This window comes from Alosa pseudoharengus, unplaced genomic scaffold (genome assembly GCF_046254945.1).
Source record: "Alosa pseudoharengus isolate Yale_2024_CS ecotype anadromous, Long Island Sound unplaced genomic scaffold, YU_APseudo_1.1 YU_APseudo_1.1_scf_3, whole genome shotgun sequence".
NCBI lineage: Eukaryota > Metazoa > Chordata > Actinopteri > Clupeiformes > Clupeidae > Alosa > Alosa pseudoharengus.
In genome coordinates, this window is record NW_027468718.1 from 34,613,772 (window position 1) to 34,631,434 (window position 17,663).

Here is a 17,663-nt window from a genome sequence, read left to right on the forward strand (position 1 = left end):
TAGCCACTGACTGTATGTCAGCCATGCATGCTAGTGCTCCCATACTCAGTCAGCCATCTAATGTGTCCCACAACTTTTTAGCAGTAGTAATCATTATGTCAACCACAGTAGCCACATCTGTTAATCATACTAGTGGCCCACTCCCGGATTAGCTATGCGAGTGCTTCTCTTCTGAATTAGCTCGGCTAGAACTGCTTACCTGTAACTGGGTGAGACATGATTGCCTTGCTTCTTATCAGAGGCCAAGTTAGTCATACCAGAATTATGATTTGGACCTAGATTAGCCATAATGTTCTGTGGGTTATCTGGAGTAGACAGATAGAGCAGACTCTCATCACTTGTATCGGAGTTTCTCCAGTGTCTCTGAAATAGTTGGTATAGTACTCTGACGTCAACCTCATATGTTCCTGTTATACTGGAGTTTGCTATCTGGACATCCTCCTTGCCCACTGTAGAAGTGAATAGTTTCAGGTTACCGGCAAGTTCCTTTAACGATCAGCTATGCAACCTACCTATAGGCTACCTAGGCCTTTGTTTGTCATCATGCTGCGGTGATAGTCATGATCTACAACATTGGCAAAGTTACGCTAAAGCTTCCACCCATTACAGGCGAGACAGGACTTTGCTTCGCCGCTAGTCTTCGTTGTGTGTCTGTTTGGTATTTTAGACACGTTTGCATGGAAACTGATTCTTCATGTAGCCAGTGTTGGTTGTAGGGCTTTGTTGAATGCTCTTGTGACTGGACAAGTAAAGTGCTCCATCCTCAATCAAAATAATCAGAGTATTTGCATCCATCCTTGTAAGTAGTTCATAGCAGCTTTGTGAGTTTCTCACTCCTGTCCACTGCGGGCCAAAGGTTCAATAACATATTTAGATGAACGCTGGTGCCATTTTATGGTTTCAAAATGATCTAGATTGTATATGACTAAATTGTATTTGAATAAATATAAATTGTATTTATACCCAGCTATTGTGAGTTTAGAGTGCATGCATTGCATTTGATTCCTCTATGTCAGGGGTGTCAAACATAAGGCCCGGGGGCCAGATCAGGCCCGCCAGATGTTTTAGGTAGGGAAAATTAGAAAAAAAGATATTCACATCCAGTTGTCTTCAACAATGTGTATAAGCAATATCTCTATGATATGATAAATTGATTAAACCTAGCACTACAAATCATCCTCAGGAAGGAAGAAATGGAAAAACATGGAAGTAGGGCATTTCAAGAAAGAAAGAGCAGTATATGACAGCAGTACATTATTTAATTGTTTGCTCATAAGTGATATCATCAAATAACACACTGATATACCTATGCAGAAAAATTATAATGACCATGGCAATGACGGCCCCCCACGAGGTCTCATTCCAACAAATCCGGCCCACTACCTATACGAGTTTGACACCCCTGCTCTATGTGATTTAAAGAATTTATTTCACAATTATCAGTTGAAGCTCACTGATGGACCGTGTTTGTCTAATCTGTTATTGTGCCACTGCTTTAGCTAAACAGGATTATGTGTGTGTGGGAAATTCACCCAGCAGCTCTGAACTGGGAAAACAAGGAAAAGCCTTAAAAAAATATATTATAATAGTACTGATCTGTCCTTTGAAAAAGTTTCTATTTATTTGCAATTGGTCATTTGGTCTCCAGCTGCTTTTTTCAAGACCACTAACAGACAACTAACCAGTGTGAAGACATGTATCACCTTGGAACCAGATAGTGTCTGGCTCAAGAATAGGTCTTGCCCTGACCTGATGGGCATCCATGTCCATGCTGTGCCGACTGTTGTCTGTGGTACTTGGGAATTTAACCTTTGACCTTGATATTGGCATCACCCGGCTCAGTTAGTGTGATCTTATCGGAGGATAGCTCGGAAGCAATAAAGGGGTGTTCATGAAAACTTGAAATTTCCTAGTTTTTCCTTAGAAGTCAAGGTAGATGAATTTGACCAAATTTGGAAAATCTCAACTTCCAAGTTGTCTGGAGTGCAGCCAAAGCTAGTGTCACTCGTGTCAAGAAGACAAGAAGTCACCCATATAGCAGCTAGCTCTGATCCAGTCAGGCTCTATCCCAGTTGCTTGTTTGTTTACATTGTTTGTTTGTTTATTTGTTTGTTTGTTTGTCTGCAAAGTTCAACAGAGAAAAGGGTGAGGGAGTATGGTCCACTAGTTCATATTAGGGGCAGAACGAGTGTTGTTTGTCAACAAGGGCCCATCTTGTACAGTATGTCTGTCCTGCTGTGTGCATGTTTTAGCCTAATGACTGACCTGTGTGTGTGTGTGTATATGTGTGTGTGTGTGTGTGTGTGTGTGTGTGTGTGTGTGTATGTGAGAGTGTGTGTGTGTGTATGTGAGTGTGTGTGTGTGTGTGTGTGTGTGTGTGTGTGTGTGTGTGTGTGTGTGTGTGTGTGTGTGTGTGTGTGTCTGCAAGGCATAAGGAGTGATGCTTTTTTTAATTCCTGAGAAATGCTTTTCTGCATGTCGGTTTGTCTCCTTAGTGTAGTGAGTTGCACTCAAGCAGATAGGGGGTCTTGCACTGGATGCGCTGTGGCAGGGGGAGGACATAAGACCGACCTGGCGGGACCAGCATGAGTTCACCAGGTCACTACTGATCAGCGTCGATATGAACCTCCAGCTAATGTGTCCAATCCTGCTCCCCTCCCTCCTCCCCTCTGTCTCTGTGTGTCCCGTGTACAGTGGGCCGGACGGGGCTAATCACACCCTCGGTGTCGGACCTCCTCCCATTCCCAAGTCTCCGTCTAAGGTACGTCCAGGGGTCCCTACCGAAAATGAATCTCATTTGTTCATCTCTGTTTCAGACCAACCAAGCAGGCTGATAAATGATATCAATTCCATTTTGAAACAGGAGCAATTTTATCCCTTCCATTGACTTATCTGTGACTAGTTACAGTACGTGTCTAATTGAGTGGTGGACATAAGGTCCAATATACCAGTGAATATATCATGTGAATGAAATGAATAGCCTTGATGCTGGGAGCGAGGTCATAACAGCAGTGTGGATGTGTAAGTGCTGGTTCATTGTCTACGCAAGTCGCACAAACGTGAACACACCCAGCTTGGCAAGGAAGGTTTGGCGTGAAGCAAAATGTGCTGTCTCATTTTTTGTAACGCGACACAAGTGTCAATGTCAAGTGCTAGTGCCATGTCATTTCATGTCAGTGCCATGAGCCTTGCATTGTCAACTGAGTTGGTGTAGCTTGCATAGATTATGAATCAAGCCTAAGCGTTATTGTAAGAGACGCTGGGCAGTACATAATCCATCTGTGCATCATGCTAACTCCAGCTGCGGCCAGCGGTGCCCCCGCCACCCAAGGTCACCCCATCCAAGGAGATGAAGACCGAGAACATCATCAACCTCTTTGACGAGGCATCCACACCCAACATCAGTGTGACCTCCCCGACACAGGTCAGCCCTCTCGACCCCTCGGCCTTCTACCCTCCCCCCGACCTCCGATGTCAACCCCCCCCCTTCCCCTACTAAGAACCCCACAACATCCACTAGGTCACTCTCAAGTCTAGAGCTCCAGAAGAATAACAGTGGTGTACTGTACTGTGCCACTTCTGCATTATATACCTTGGATAACCCCATAAAAGTTATTTGTAGTACCCTTTGAGAAATGCATTTTGTCAAACATTTTGCAATATTTTGGACCAGCGGCTTCACACTATTTTGATGTGAAAAAAGAAAAAAAAAAACAGGGTCTTACATGGAAAATGTAAATGTTCTTTTGAGATAAGCAGTAGAACATTTACAGGCTATTCAAGGGTACTAACAAATGCACTATTACAATTATTTCAAAGAATGTGGACATTAGTTAACCCAAGAACCATAGATAAGCAATACCTTTTTGGTTATCAAAATGGCATACTAAACAATTTTACGCTCATTAGTATTTCATGTTATGGAGTTCTAGGTTCTACTATATGAAGTTGTAGGTATAGGGTCCATAGACTTAACAGTGACCGCGTTCTGCCACCCAAACCCATGTGTTTTCTTTTACCTTTGTTCTTCCATGGTGAAATTTTGGTGAAGTAGGCAACCCAAAGACTGGTGTGTGTTTGTGTTTTGGGTACATCTCCACACAAAATTAAGACACAAAACAGCAATTGAGACTATTGCTGCTAACTTATTCAATTGAGTGTGCTATTAGTCGCCCAGCTAAATAGAAGATAGCAAGTTCTGATAAATAGACCCTTTTCTCTTAAAGGTGCTCTAAGCGATGTTACGTGGTTTCTAAACTTAAACATTTTTGTCACATACAGCAAACATCTCCTCACAATCCGCTAGCTGCCTGTCCCCTGAATACACTGTAAAAAAAACACGGCCTCTGTAGACAGCCCAGGCTCCAAAAACGGCAACAAAAACAACCTGGTGCAGCCTGGACCATGAAACATAACAAACTTTTCCAGCCATTCACAGACGAAATGCCCGTTCAGGAGAGTTTGCACGGGAGGAAGAGGGAGGGATTAGCGAGCTCTCTGTTTTGTTTGAACAGAAGTGATGTTACCCAACATCGCTTAGAGCACCTTTAAGTATGTTGAAAGTCATCTGTAAGACAAGTTCAGATACTTGTATACTATGTACAGTATTATGTTCTTATTGTGTCATAGTGGTGTAATTCAGTTGTTCTTAAACTGTTATTAGCACAGAATTAGACAAAGAACATTTCTGAAATTTGACATCTTGCTGAATTAAAAAGAAATGAAAACAAATCTATTCTGTATGCAGAAGGGCATGCAACATTATCTTACAGTAATGAAATGAAATGCCTGCTGCTGTAACGAAAGGACAGGATTTAGTGTAATGGTCAAAACATTCCAGAGTAGAAATGTTTTCAAAAACTCAATTGAAAAGTGGACAAATGCTCATGATGATTGGAAAATGAAACACACACACACACACACACACACACACACACACACACACACACACACACACACACACACCAGTGGTGCCTACAGTGTCCTTAGTGGTCGTGCTCCCACTCTTTCCCCTGTGTGAGTGTGTGTGGTGTCTCCCTCTGGTGGCAGTTCGATGCTCCTGGTGCAGGCAACCTGCTGGACATGGACCTGGACTCTCTCTCTGCTATCAGCCCAGGAGCCGCCGTCGCCACTAGCGCCGCCCCCAAGGTGTGTGTGTGACTATGCGGGCATGGAGGAGCAGATAGGTAGATATACAGACAGATAGATAGATAGATAGATAGATAGAGAAATAGCGAAATAGATAGGTAGATAGATAGATATATTTAGATAGATAGATAGATAGATAGATAGATAGATAGATGGATGGATGGATAGATAGATAGATAGATAGATAGATAGATAGATAGATAGATAGATAGATAGATAGATAGATAGAGTGTGCAAATGTGAAAAAGTGTCATCACAAATCGTAAGTAAGTGCAAATCGTGTGTGTATCTGTGCAAGCTGTGTGTGTAAAAGGGTGTAGATTGTGTGTGTGTGTGTCTGTGTGTGTGTGTGTGTGTGGGTGTGCGTGCGAGAGCTGCAGATGCGCACACCATCTGCTGGATAGTGAGTGAGCGGCATGGCAGCGCTTTAGAACACCAAGCTCCATTACAGTCTGCAGGAGACAGATGGTGGCGTGAGTGAGTGAGTGAGGAGGATTTCCAGGAGGTACCACAGAACTCCCACAGAGAGACAGAGAGATGCTCATACTCCCTCAGGCATCAGCTCACTCTAGTTTAGATGCAGCTCAGATCTGGCTGGTATACTCCTCATATCCAGCTATGATCTAGCTCTCATGCAGCTCCGATATAGGCTGTGATCCGGCCCACATATGGCTAAGATCCGGCTCACATATGGCTAAGATCCGGGTCACATATGGCTAAGATCCGGGTCAGATTCATCTTGGATCTGGCTCAGGTCTGGCTCATATCAGGGCTGTGTCTGCTCCAGAGTGAGTGTTATCTGGGTGGTGGTTAACACACTCTGTCCGGTGTCGTTATATCGCATAATGCGTCGTTCACTTGTTCATCTCTCCCTCCTCTCTTCTTTTCTGCCTTTCTTCTCCATGCCAGGAGGAAAACTGGGATTCTTGGGAGGTACGTAATTCACTGCAGTGACTTTTTTATTGGCTCAGCATCAGAGATGCTAGTCCTAATCTGAACTCTTTTCGAACCTTACAGACTCACAGTAGTGTCAGTATGATGGAATATTGTTTTTATATGAAATGTGCAGTCGCTATTCACAGGTCCAATACTTTTCTTAGTTTCTGTATTGTGTACTCTACAGGTCAACAGTTTGGGGTCACATTGACATTTTCATTTCACTCCATTATAGACAGAATACCAGCTGAGATCAGTTACATTGTTTTTTTTTGTTTAATCAGGGCAGCAGTTTTCATAACCATTGCTTACAAAATTGCAAAATGGTTCTCCAATGTTTTCTCAGTTAGCCTTTTAAAATGATATCAGATTAGTAAACAAAATGTGCTACTGTATTGGATCATTGGATGAATGGTTGCTGATAATGTGAATGTAGATATTGCATTTAAGATCAGCCATTTCTTTCTTCAACAGTCGAGAACCCTTTTGCAATTATGTAAGCACATAATGTAATCTGAAAACTGCTGCCCTGATTAAAAAAACTGATCTCAGCTGGTATTTTGTCTATAAGGGAGTGGAATGGAAATTTTTAAGAGACCCCAAACTTTTGACCGATAGTGTAAGTACTTTTGGTTTTGTTATCAATCAATGACTTATGTCATATATACTACTCAGAAAAAGTCAGGGATATTCGGCTTTCGGGTGAAATTTCAGGATGAACCTAGAATCCACTATAACCTTTACAGGTGAACTTAATGTGACCCTCTCTTCTGTCCAACATGTGCAACAGTTCAATGTTTCAGTACTTTATGTACTGAAACATTACATTTCACCCGAAAGCCAGATATCCCTAACTTTTTGTGAGTAGTGTATAGTATGTGAACTTAGTCTGACACTGTTAGAGTCGCTTAGCATTAGTCACTGAAAGTGGGTTAGAGCAGTTAGCCTATAGTTAGCCTATAGCTTAAAGGCTAACTGGTCTAATCCACTTTCAGTAAACATGTCAGACTGAGTTATTACACCAACAGAAAACAAAGAGTATGCATCCTCATATCTAACTCTAGACTTCAAAGAAGCTAATTTCCCAAAAAGTTGGCGTGTTCCTTTAATGTTGTCTGGTTCTTTGCTAACGTTAAAAGGTATAGGCATTCAGAATGCTAATCTTCAAATAGCATACCCTAGTGTGTACTCTCTGAAGCGTTGCTTATTGGTTTGGCTCACTTGTCTTTCACACCCCTGTTGCTCCTGTTAATCTGGTCCGACTCCACCATCTCCTCTCTGGCCTTTGCGCGCCCAATACACATACCCTCTTGCCCCCTGAAATTGCCCCATTCGTTGCCCCTCTCCTCGCCACACCCACCCAACCCCCTCCCCAACCCCACCTTCCACCCCGTAGCAAGACGAGTCCCAGCAGCCCGCAGCGGCGGCGGCGGTGGCAGCTGTGGACTACACTAACCCCGACTGGGGCGACGACCCCACCAATCCCAACTGGGGCGATGATGACCCTACCCAGCCCAACTGGGACGATGACAAACAGGCCCAGGTGGAGGATCCCACCCAGTCCGACTGGGGCAAGGACGAGCCTGCCCCGGACGCGGGCTACGACGAAGCAGCCTCCGCTGCCGCTGTCACGGCCATCAGCGACGAAGGTGCCGTGGACGAAGGTGCCGTGGACGAAGGTGCCGTGGACGAAGGTGCCATGGACGAAGGTGCCGCCAATGAAGGTGGCTCCGCAGAGGCCACTGACGACGGCACCGCCGCTCAGCCTGTGCAGGAAGACGGGGAACAGGTAACCGTCGGCGACGGACCGACGGCTGCAGTTGCGGCGGTTGCGTCACATTGGTGGACAGAGGGGGCAGAGGCTCCGGGCATGCTCGATTAACCGCATGGCAAAGCCTGGCTGGCCGGCCTTTGGCCCCCCGGGATGCTTGGCATGGGACCACGGCAGAGACAACGGACGCTGGGCACTCCTTATTTTCTTTTTGGGGGGGTCGAAGGAGGGCGTTCGCGCTTAAAGAAAGGCTCTTGAACTTGTCCCTGTTTGAGGTGGCTGTTGGGGTTTGGTTGGTTAGTACACCTGTGGGACGATCTTTATACTACCGATAATTTTGATTAAACATCTCTAAGTTGAACTAAATCTGAATGCATAAGAATCAGATTTCAGGTCCTCTCACATATCATGCTGTTCTCATTCTTTGGAAGAGGCACAAGAGTAGTACCGTTAAGGGGATATTCGAGGACCTGGAACTGTTATGAACACTCCAATGGGGACAAATCAAGACCCTTTGATCTTTAAGGCTTTAGCGTCTCTGCTGCTATAGTTTCCAGACCGTTTTTGGTGGTGGTAGTGCTGTAGATGGAACGACTAACCATGAGTAGGTTCCGATTCCTCTGAAATCCGAAGGATTTTAGGCATGGTCAGAAATGCCTAAACACTCCGTATTTTTGCACACAGAGAGCCACTACTTTGGCCTTCGACTGCCCTGTCCTTCAAGAGTCAAAGTATGAGCCGGGTGACCAGGCCCATGTGTGCAAAAAGTCCTGGACGTCCTGTACGTGTTTGTGTGTCGTGCTGTAGTCCTATAGACGGGTCAGATCTGGTCCTGTGGTTCTCATCCTCATTTATCCCTCATATGCACGCACATTCACACACACACACACACACACACGCACGCACGCACGCACACACCCAGCCACCCACACACACACTATCTCTGTCTCTCATACACACGAAAACTTTCTCTTTCTCTCCATTCTCTCTCTCGCACACACACACACACACACACACACACACACACTCAAAACTCTTTCTCACACACATACACACACACACACACAAAACTCTGTTTCACACATTCACAAAAGCTCTCACACACTGAGTGTGTGCTTTGTCTTCAGCAGGCTGTGGAGACTCCAGAAGTTGCCCCTGCAGCAGAGCCTGCTGCTGCTGCTGAAGCTGTGAGCAGATTTGTTACTACACCGATACTGTACAGAGTTTTCAAGCATCCATTACTGTGACACGATTGAGAAAAACTGTAATACGACATTATAAGGACAAAAGATTTCTTAGCATTGTGAACAGGAGTTCTTAGCAATCAATTTGTAATTGTTATTTTCTATATTACATGATTATGCCAGATTATTACTATATGATTATTTACCAGTAATTTGAGTAATACATCTTATGATAGAACAGTTGGCCCCAGCTGTGGCGCAACTGGCTGGGGCACCTGCACCGTACTCCGGCGACACGGGTTCGATTCCCGCCCCGTGGTCCTTTCCGGATCCCAGCCCGACTCTCTCTCCCACTCACTTCCTGTCACTCTCCACTATCCTGTCGCATTAAAGGCATAAAAGCCCAAAAAAATATACTGAAAATGATTGAACAGTAATTTAATTTTTTATACATTGCAGTCAATTTTATGAGTGCTCAGTAGAGCTCAAATCTGATTGGCTGCATGTTTTTTTGTTGTTTTTTCAGGCTCCACCGGTGGAGGCCACTGAATCTGCAGACGCTGCAGAGATGCCTCCTGGATTCATCTTCAAAGTAACTCACACAAAGCACACACACGAACACACACATACACACACACACACACACACACACAAACACACATACACACACACACACACACAAACACACACACACACACACACACACACAAACACACATACACACACACACACATACACACACACACACACACACACACACACACAAACACACATACACACACACACACATACACACACACACACACACACACACACACAAACACACACACACACACACACACACACACACACACACACAGCAATGTACCTTATTTTCCGGACTAAGTTGCTCCGGAGTATAAGTCGCATTAGTCAAAAAATGCCTCATGAACAGGAAAAAAAAATATATAAGTCGCACTGGACTATAAGTCGCATTTATTTAGAATTATTTGTATTTCACAAAATCCAAAACCAAAAACAGAGACTATGTAACTGGACTATTGAGGCCAAAAAGATTAATGTTAATGAAGACGAAGGAGTGAAGGCAGCCAAGAGGAGGGCCTGAAGGTCTAATTGTAAAGCAAAAGATTCACTTAAAGAAAATGCCATGTTGTACATCAAAATTTAGCTAAAATGTTCGAGAATACAATGCAATCAAGCATTTTGGGCAACATGGAGTCACAGGCTGGCAGCAGATAAATGTTCATGAGAGAGAAAAAGATGGTTTTAAAAGGACGTGACCGAAGCAAGCCAGGCATAGACCTATAGGCCCGACAGTAATTGTAAAGCAATTTACAAAAGATTCACTGAACAAAAATGTTGATGTGGTACATGAATATTTAGCTAAAAATGTAGAGAATGCAATGCAATCAAGCATTTTGGGCGATGTGGAGAGACAAGCCGGCAGCAGATTAAATGCCCATGAGAGAGAAAAAGATGCGGTTTTAAAAAGACGTGCACAGACCGGTTTTAATAGGACGTGCAGACCAAAGCTGCAGTAAGCAGGTGATATTTAGAAATTTATTTCACAAAATCCAAGACCAAGAACAGACAGATGTAACTGGACACATAGAGGCCAAAAATATTGAGGATGTTAATGAAGACGAAGGACTGAATAGCGGCAAGAGGCAAGCCGAAGGCTGCTGACGAGTGTCCGTGCTAATTGTAAAGCAATTTACAAAAGATTCACTGAACAAAAATGCTGATGTGGTACATGAAAATTTAGCTAAAAATGTGGAGAATGCAATGCAAGCAAGCATTTTGGACGATATATTGGCACAAGCTGGCAGCAGATGAAATACTCGGCTGGCCACCTCCGAGAGAGCGAGAGAAAAAAAATATGCGCAAACCAGGGCCTAAATTTCAACGCGAGATTGAGGGTATTGCGCATAAGTTATTAAGTATTGAGCATAATAATTAAAGTCCCACAACTCCATCATAATGAGAGAAATTCCCACACATGTTACTGCGCTGTCTGATAACGTTAATCTAATAATGGAGCGGCCTGAAAGCGTGACTATTGACGCGCGCAGGACCACTTTGCGGGTGCCTCTCTCTCCCTCTTTCACCGCTGAAGTCAAATTATAGTCTAGGTGCTTCTACATGAACCGCGATCGACAGGAAAGGAAAACAAACGTTTAGCGATCAGGAACCGTCAGGAATTTTGCGAACACAGAAGCATGACAGCCTATAACGCGAGAGAACATGGATGTGTTCTCCATTTGAGGAACGTTATAATCGATTGCGGACGTGAACAGACAGATACAGACAAGGAGCGCATAGTAGGCCTACTTTCACTTTCTAGTGTGCGTATTCATTATGTGAAAGATAGCAAGTGAAAGTAGCAAAACAGTGATCAAATGTTAGCCTACATGGCAGTGAGTTTTGTTTTCAAATGCTTTCATGCATGTCTACATAATGGGTGAGGAATGTTTAGGAGACAGACTATCGTAAATCCTCAAATTATGGGTCTTTTATTTAAGCTGCGCACAAAAGCACAGCACCTTTATTTGGGGCATGGCTTGTACTGTTTGATATTGCTAAATATCGGGACTGATGACCACTGAAATCTGTTGGGTATTTGATGGTTCATGTATGAAAGGGTGTCGGGATTTCCATCCGCTTATTGCGAGATAAGGCATCCGCTTTCATTTATTCATGGAATGTGTGTTGTGCTAAAATGGAAACCTTATTCCGTATAGCCTCTGGCAAGCTCAGAAGGGGGCGGCATGCAACTGGTAGCTTGAGAGCAACGTGTTGGAGACTCGTGGTGTAAGACAATGACTTTTCATTGGCAACAATATTAAACCAACCAACAATATAAAATATTAAGAAGAGCTCTTTTATGAGTTAAATTGAAACAAAATTATTACTGACGTTTATTTGTCCGGATCTAAGGCCCGGCCATAATTTGAGGATTTAGGTTTGCACGTGTGCTTCAGGCATAGCGCTACCACTAATCTCTGACTGAAAGTGCACAGAACTTGTGCATTTGAGAGCGCTCTCGCGGCTAGACAGTAATGTTTCATGTAGGGTTCATGTCAGTTAATATGAATTAACATTTAAAAACATGTTCAATTATATATTTTTTCATATATAAGTCACACCTGACTATAAGTCACAGGGCCAGCCAAACTATAAAAAAAAGTGTGACTTATAGTCCGGAAAATACGGTAATCTAGAACCATTACCTGCAAGGGCTTATCTATTAGTTCCCATTGAGGTTTTACAAAAGAGAACACTGAACACTGTTTTTAGCGCCTTTAACAGTGCCTGTCTGAATAGGTGAACATATAGGCCTATCTGATACCAAATGTTTGTTTGTTTGTTTACCTTATTTCCACCCTCAGGTCGTGACCATGCATGACTATAACGCCAACGACTCTGATGAGCTTGAGCTGAAAGCAGGGGACGTGGTGCTGGTGATGACCTATGATAACCCAGACGAGCAGGTCAGATGCCTAACTCAGATGGCCTTACAGTGTTACACCATGCTGCGTGTGGAACTCTCCATAGTAGTGTCCTAATTTCCCGCCTATTATGTAACCAAGGTTTATAACATTGACTTTGCCAAAACTCTTCAGCTATGAGGTTAAAGTAATATACAGGTTAAGCATGAGAAATGCATTTATTTTCTTCTTTCTTTTTTGTTATTAAAAAATGATCGGATTCTGATCCATGTGACTATTAGGCACTGTGGCTAAGACCCAGGTGCGATACACGGCTTCGTTTCTTATTTGCATAAGACACGGTCGTGTCACGGGCTATACGCAATGTGGCTATTGTACTATGACATATTCAGCATAGCACACTGACAGGACTGACACAATTCTAATGTAAGCACCTTAGCAGGTATTAAGTTAATGAAATTAACAACCAGCATGAGCTTAGATGAAATGCTTCAGCTTCTGGTTCGTCAAAGTTGCATGTATATTTTTCTAATAGCTGGCAGTACTGTTCTAAATCCAATAATACACTCGTAGGCAGTGGTATACTAAGGCACCGTGTGTTCCCTTAATGACTATAGTGGAGTATGCAGTGGTATACTAAGGCACCGTGTGTTCCCTTAATGACTATAGTGGAGTATGCAGTGGTATACTAAGGCACTGTGTGTTCCCTTAATGACTATAGTGGAGTATGCAGTGGTATACTAAGGCACCGTGTGTTCCCTTAATGACTATAGTGGAGTATGCAGTGGGATACTAAGGGACCATGTGTTCCCTTAATGACTATAGTGGAGTATGCAGTGGTATACTAAGGCACCGTGTGTTCCCTTAATGACTATAGTGGAGTATGCAGTGGTATACTAAGGCACCGTGTGTTCCCTAATGACTATAGTGGAGTATGCAGTGGTATACTAAGGCACCATGTGTCCCCTTAATGACTATAGTGGAGTATGCAGTGGTATACTAAGGCACCGTGTGTCCCCTTAATGACTATAGTGGAGTATGCAGTGGTATACTGTACTAAGGCACCATGTGTTCCCTTAATGACTATAGTGGAGTATGCAGTGGTATACTGTACTAAGGCACCATGTGTTCCCTTAATGACTATAGTGGAGTATGCAGTGGTATACTGTACTAAGGCACCATGTGTCCCCTTAATGACTATAGTGGAGTATGCAGTGGTATACTAAGGCACAATGTGTTCCCTTAATGACTATAGTGGAGTATGCAGTGGTATACTAAGGCACCGTGTGTCCCCTTAATGACTAGTTTCTTTGTGATATACAACTGTTGCTTTGTTTTAATGTTTTTCTTGCTTGTTTGTGATTTTCAGTGAGACTGTCTAAACCGTAGGTGTGTGTATGTGTGTACATGCATGTCTGTGTGTGTGTGTGTGTGTGTGTGTGTGTGTGTGTTTGTGCTTGTGCTTGTGTATGTATTTATCTGTGTGTGTGTGTGTGTGTGTGTGTGTGTCTTTGCAGGACGATGGCTGGCTGATGGGTGTGAGGGAGAGTGAGTGGCAGAAGACCAAAGACCTGTCCACTAAAGGCGTGTTCCCTGAGAACTTCACCCAGAGACTGTGAGCCCCAGCCTGAGGCCGCTCTGCCCACACCCATGCCAACACCGCACACAACGAGTGGCGACCAGACCCACTCGCAAGCAGACACCAGGCCAGACACGCCCCAGAAATCTGACCCATATGTCCTGTCGTGTCCTGCCCCTGCTCCTATTTCAACCACCCTCATGATGCCCCACTGAATTCTGGGATTGATTTGATTTTACATCCTTACCCACTGACTGTTGAAATGCTTGAGTTACATACCAGGGAGTGATTGATCGATCGATCGATTGATTGATTAATTGATTGGTTGGTTGATTGGTTAACTGGTTTGTTAATAGGTTAATTGATTGAGTTTTACATTTACAGAATTCACATTGCCATCTGTAACTAGAGTGAAGTGGATTCCACAGTCCATAGCCCTTCGTACAATCCATCACAGCTACAGCTGCTGTTGTCTGCTTGCTCAAATATCCACGTCTCTGTGCGTGTTTGTCTATGTCCAGACACTGACTCAGTCTGGCATATTAGGAAGCGTTAAAGACTGTGATGTCATGGGAGATAGTTGGATGGACCATCCCCTGAGCCCATGCTGGTCACAGGAAGTGATGTGATTGCTTTGTCATGCTATTCTTTTGTCAATTCCATGAATTTGCATTTGCAGAGTTGCACGGGTGTTACAGAAATTGTGATGTTGTTAGTGTAGACGTTCATTCCTCTAACCTTTGGAAAACCCATAAGATAATACACTTGAAACCTCTCCCAATACCTGATGGCTGTGCAGTGTAGAGTTGACAGATAATATATTTATTTACTTATTTTGTTCTTATTTATTTATAATCTGTTCATACCACAGACTAGGCTACCATTTGGATAGGGCAGATTCATAAAGGCAAACAAGTGCATATAATATATAAATACAACACTGAATGTGGAGTATACTTGTGGGTGTGACTGTGACTAGTAGAATGAATTGGGAAACAAATAAGCTAATCATCTCATTCATTTCAGCCGCAAACAAAGTCAGCAAGCTCCACTGTACAAACAAACAAGGTCAGAAAGCTCCACTGTACAAACAAACAAACAACAAACACTATAAATCACGTTTCCAGAGATGTATTTATGCAATATTGTCAATACAAGTTCTACATGCCGTGTGTATTCCTATGTGCCGAACCTCTCTGTGAGGAATAAGCAGTTTCAAGCAAGTATCTGAGTGTGTGTGTGTGTGTGTGTGTGTGTGTGTGTGTGTGCGCGCGAGAGCTGCAGATGTGCACACCATCTGCTGGAGAGTCTGTGAGCGGCATGTGTGTGTGTGAGGCGTGAATCCGACAAGTTCATTTCACATGTTTCCAGATATTGTGATAACTGATATGCATTATAGTCAACCTAACTATATTCTATTGTATGGATTTTAAGTTTTAAGAACAGGTTTTTTATTTATTATTTTTGTACATGGTCCAAGTATGAATTGTTGATATCAATATCTATCTGTGAAATATGTGAGGAAGCGTGGTGGGGAGTGGTCATTTCTATGTGCCATGACAGTGTGCTTTCTGACCCTCTGGTAGAGTTTGACCCAGATAATGTCAATGCTTTACCTTCTCTCTGTGTGAGGCGTTGTTTTGTAACTTATAACCTATCCACCCCTTTACATTATACCCCTCTCCCCATCCGGTGTTTATGTTTATTTCCCTATGGTTGCCATGGAAACCTGAGGCCTGATCCGAGGCTTTTTGGCACAGTAGTCCATTGGGATCTGTGTTTTTTCCCCTCTTAAGTCGTTAACTTTCATCCATAGAAGAGATTAATTATCAGACTACCATCTTAATACCACCTACCAGTAACAGTAAAGCTGTGAGGTAATTGTGTGTGTGAGAGAAAGGGAGAGAGAGAGATTGAGGTGGTGTATGTTTCTGTATGTGTGTGTCTGCTTGATTTTATATCAACCAATTTCAGCTTCTTAAATCAGGTGTGTCACTGCTTCTCAGATGTTTTTGATCTCAAGAGGAGACGCGGTGAGACTCAGTGCAACTTTAAAGCTGCTGTAGCACACCCATTTGTAGAGTACCTGGGCTAGCTGACGGTTAGCTTTACATTCATGTGTAGAGTACCTGGGCTAGCTGATGGTTAGCTTTACATTCACGTGTAGAGTACCTGGGCTAGCTGATGGTTAGCTTTACATTCATGTGTAGAGTACCTTGGCTAGCCAATAGCTAGCATTCAAATAGCTATCACAATGCTAGATTATTACTTAATATGTGATGTCTGTAGTCTTAGCGATACTCCTGGGCTATGCATTGAACTACTGAAATTGCAACCCTGTCTGGCTCTATTAATCAATCAGGATGCTTCTGAAAAGACAGACATCCCAGCCATCCAATGATTTGATGTGTTAAATGGTAGGGGTGGATTCCGGGTTGAGAATTAAGGGTAGGAAGTTACTAAAAATACAAACTTTGCCTATACAACAGCTCTAAGCAGTGTTGACAAAGCAAAATAACAATAAAAACAACTGCTTACTCTGTGTTTAGTTGGTAAAATAAATCTTATTGTTTCTGTACCAGCAGATGTCATTGCTTTTGGACAGACCATATCGACATCTCTTACAAATATACACTAATTACTATGAAAAAAAAAACTATTTATTTTTCTTTGCTGGTGTTTTCGTGTTGGTACATATAAGTACTGTGGAATTTGTGTCATTTGTTAGGCTATGTGTAAATAGCATAAAACAGATAAGTATAACATATACCTGTGTACATATCTATAGAAGTATGAACGTGTCAGGTGCATGCATAGCCTCACATTAAAGGTGTGTATGTGTGTGAATTTGTCCTCTCTGTAATTTTTATTTGTATTTTTTAATTTGTATGTTTTGGGAACATGGACGGGGACTGTCCTGTCCTGTATTTGAAGCCATGGGTGTTCCTCTCCACCTCTGTCGTCCTGTAAACACTGCGGTCCTAACAGTGCTAATAAACATTGGGGTCAACCCCACAAACAGACACCAGCTCTCTCTCTCTCTCTCTTTCTCTCTCTCACCTCTCTGATGCAAGCATGTCACATGACTAAGCCTGGAAACAATGTGTCCCAGCTGTGTCATAACATAAATGTTACATGTCAGTCTGAGGTACTGTAACAGGGGCCAGACATTTGAGATGCTGAGACGGTGACATGATGTTTTTGAATGATGAAATGTACTGTATGTGCACACACACACACACTCACACACACAAGTGATGTCTCTGCTTCCCACAAAAAAGGTTATGTAGGAAATTGCAATCAAAAAAGTAATTGAGAGCACACCCCACCTTTTGGCAGGTGCAGGACAAATAAAGTTACTCAGTGAAAAAATGCAATGTCCGCAACACTGCTTTAAACTCCCCTATTTAATGTATGAAAGGAGGCTAGGCCATGTTTCAACCCTACACAACCGACCAACTGACCACATAGATAGCATCTCTTAGCACATTATTGTACCCACGTCTCGTAATTCCTCTACACCGTCTTTAGTGTTTAACGACCAGAAGTCCCCACTGATCTCTAGCAAAGCCTCTCGAGTTATTGACTAGTCGGAG

At 43.1% G+C, this 17,663-nt stretch overlaps 1 protein-coding gene across 2 annotated transcripts in view; it reads left to right on the forward strand.

Moving 5' to 3' along the window:
* The window catches only part of bin1a (bridging integrator 1a), a 27,848-nt gene extending 12,951 nt beyond the window's left edge, over window positions 1–14,897 (forward strand). Inside the window, exons 12-19 of one of the 2 annotated variants that reach the window (XM_076264134.1) lie at window positions 2,695–2,761; window positions 3,302–3,424; window positions 5,050–5,148; window positions 6,058–6,081; window positions 8,983–9,042; window positions 9,566–9,631; window positions 12,429–12,530; window positions 14,006–14,897. In XM_076264134.1, the coding sequence (XP_076120249.1) occupies window positions 2,695–2,761; window positions 3,302–3,424; window positions 5,050–5,148; window positions 6,058–6,081; window positions 8,983–9,042; window positions 9,566–9,631; window positions 12,429–12,530; window positions 14,006–14,107 (643 nt within the window). In that variant the 3' untranslated portion in view covers window positions 14,108–14,897. The remainder of the gene's footprint in view (window positions 1–2,694; window positions 2,762–3,301; window positions 3,425–5,049; window positions 5,149–6,057; window positions 6,082–8,982; window positions 9,043–9,565; window positions 9,632–12,428; window positions 12,531–14,005) is intronic. The other variant, XM_076264135.1, reaches the window with a different exon arrangement.
* Window positions 14,898–17,663: the final 2,766 nt, after the last annotated feature.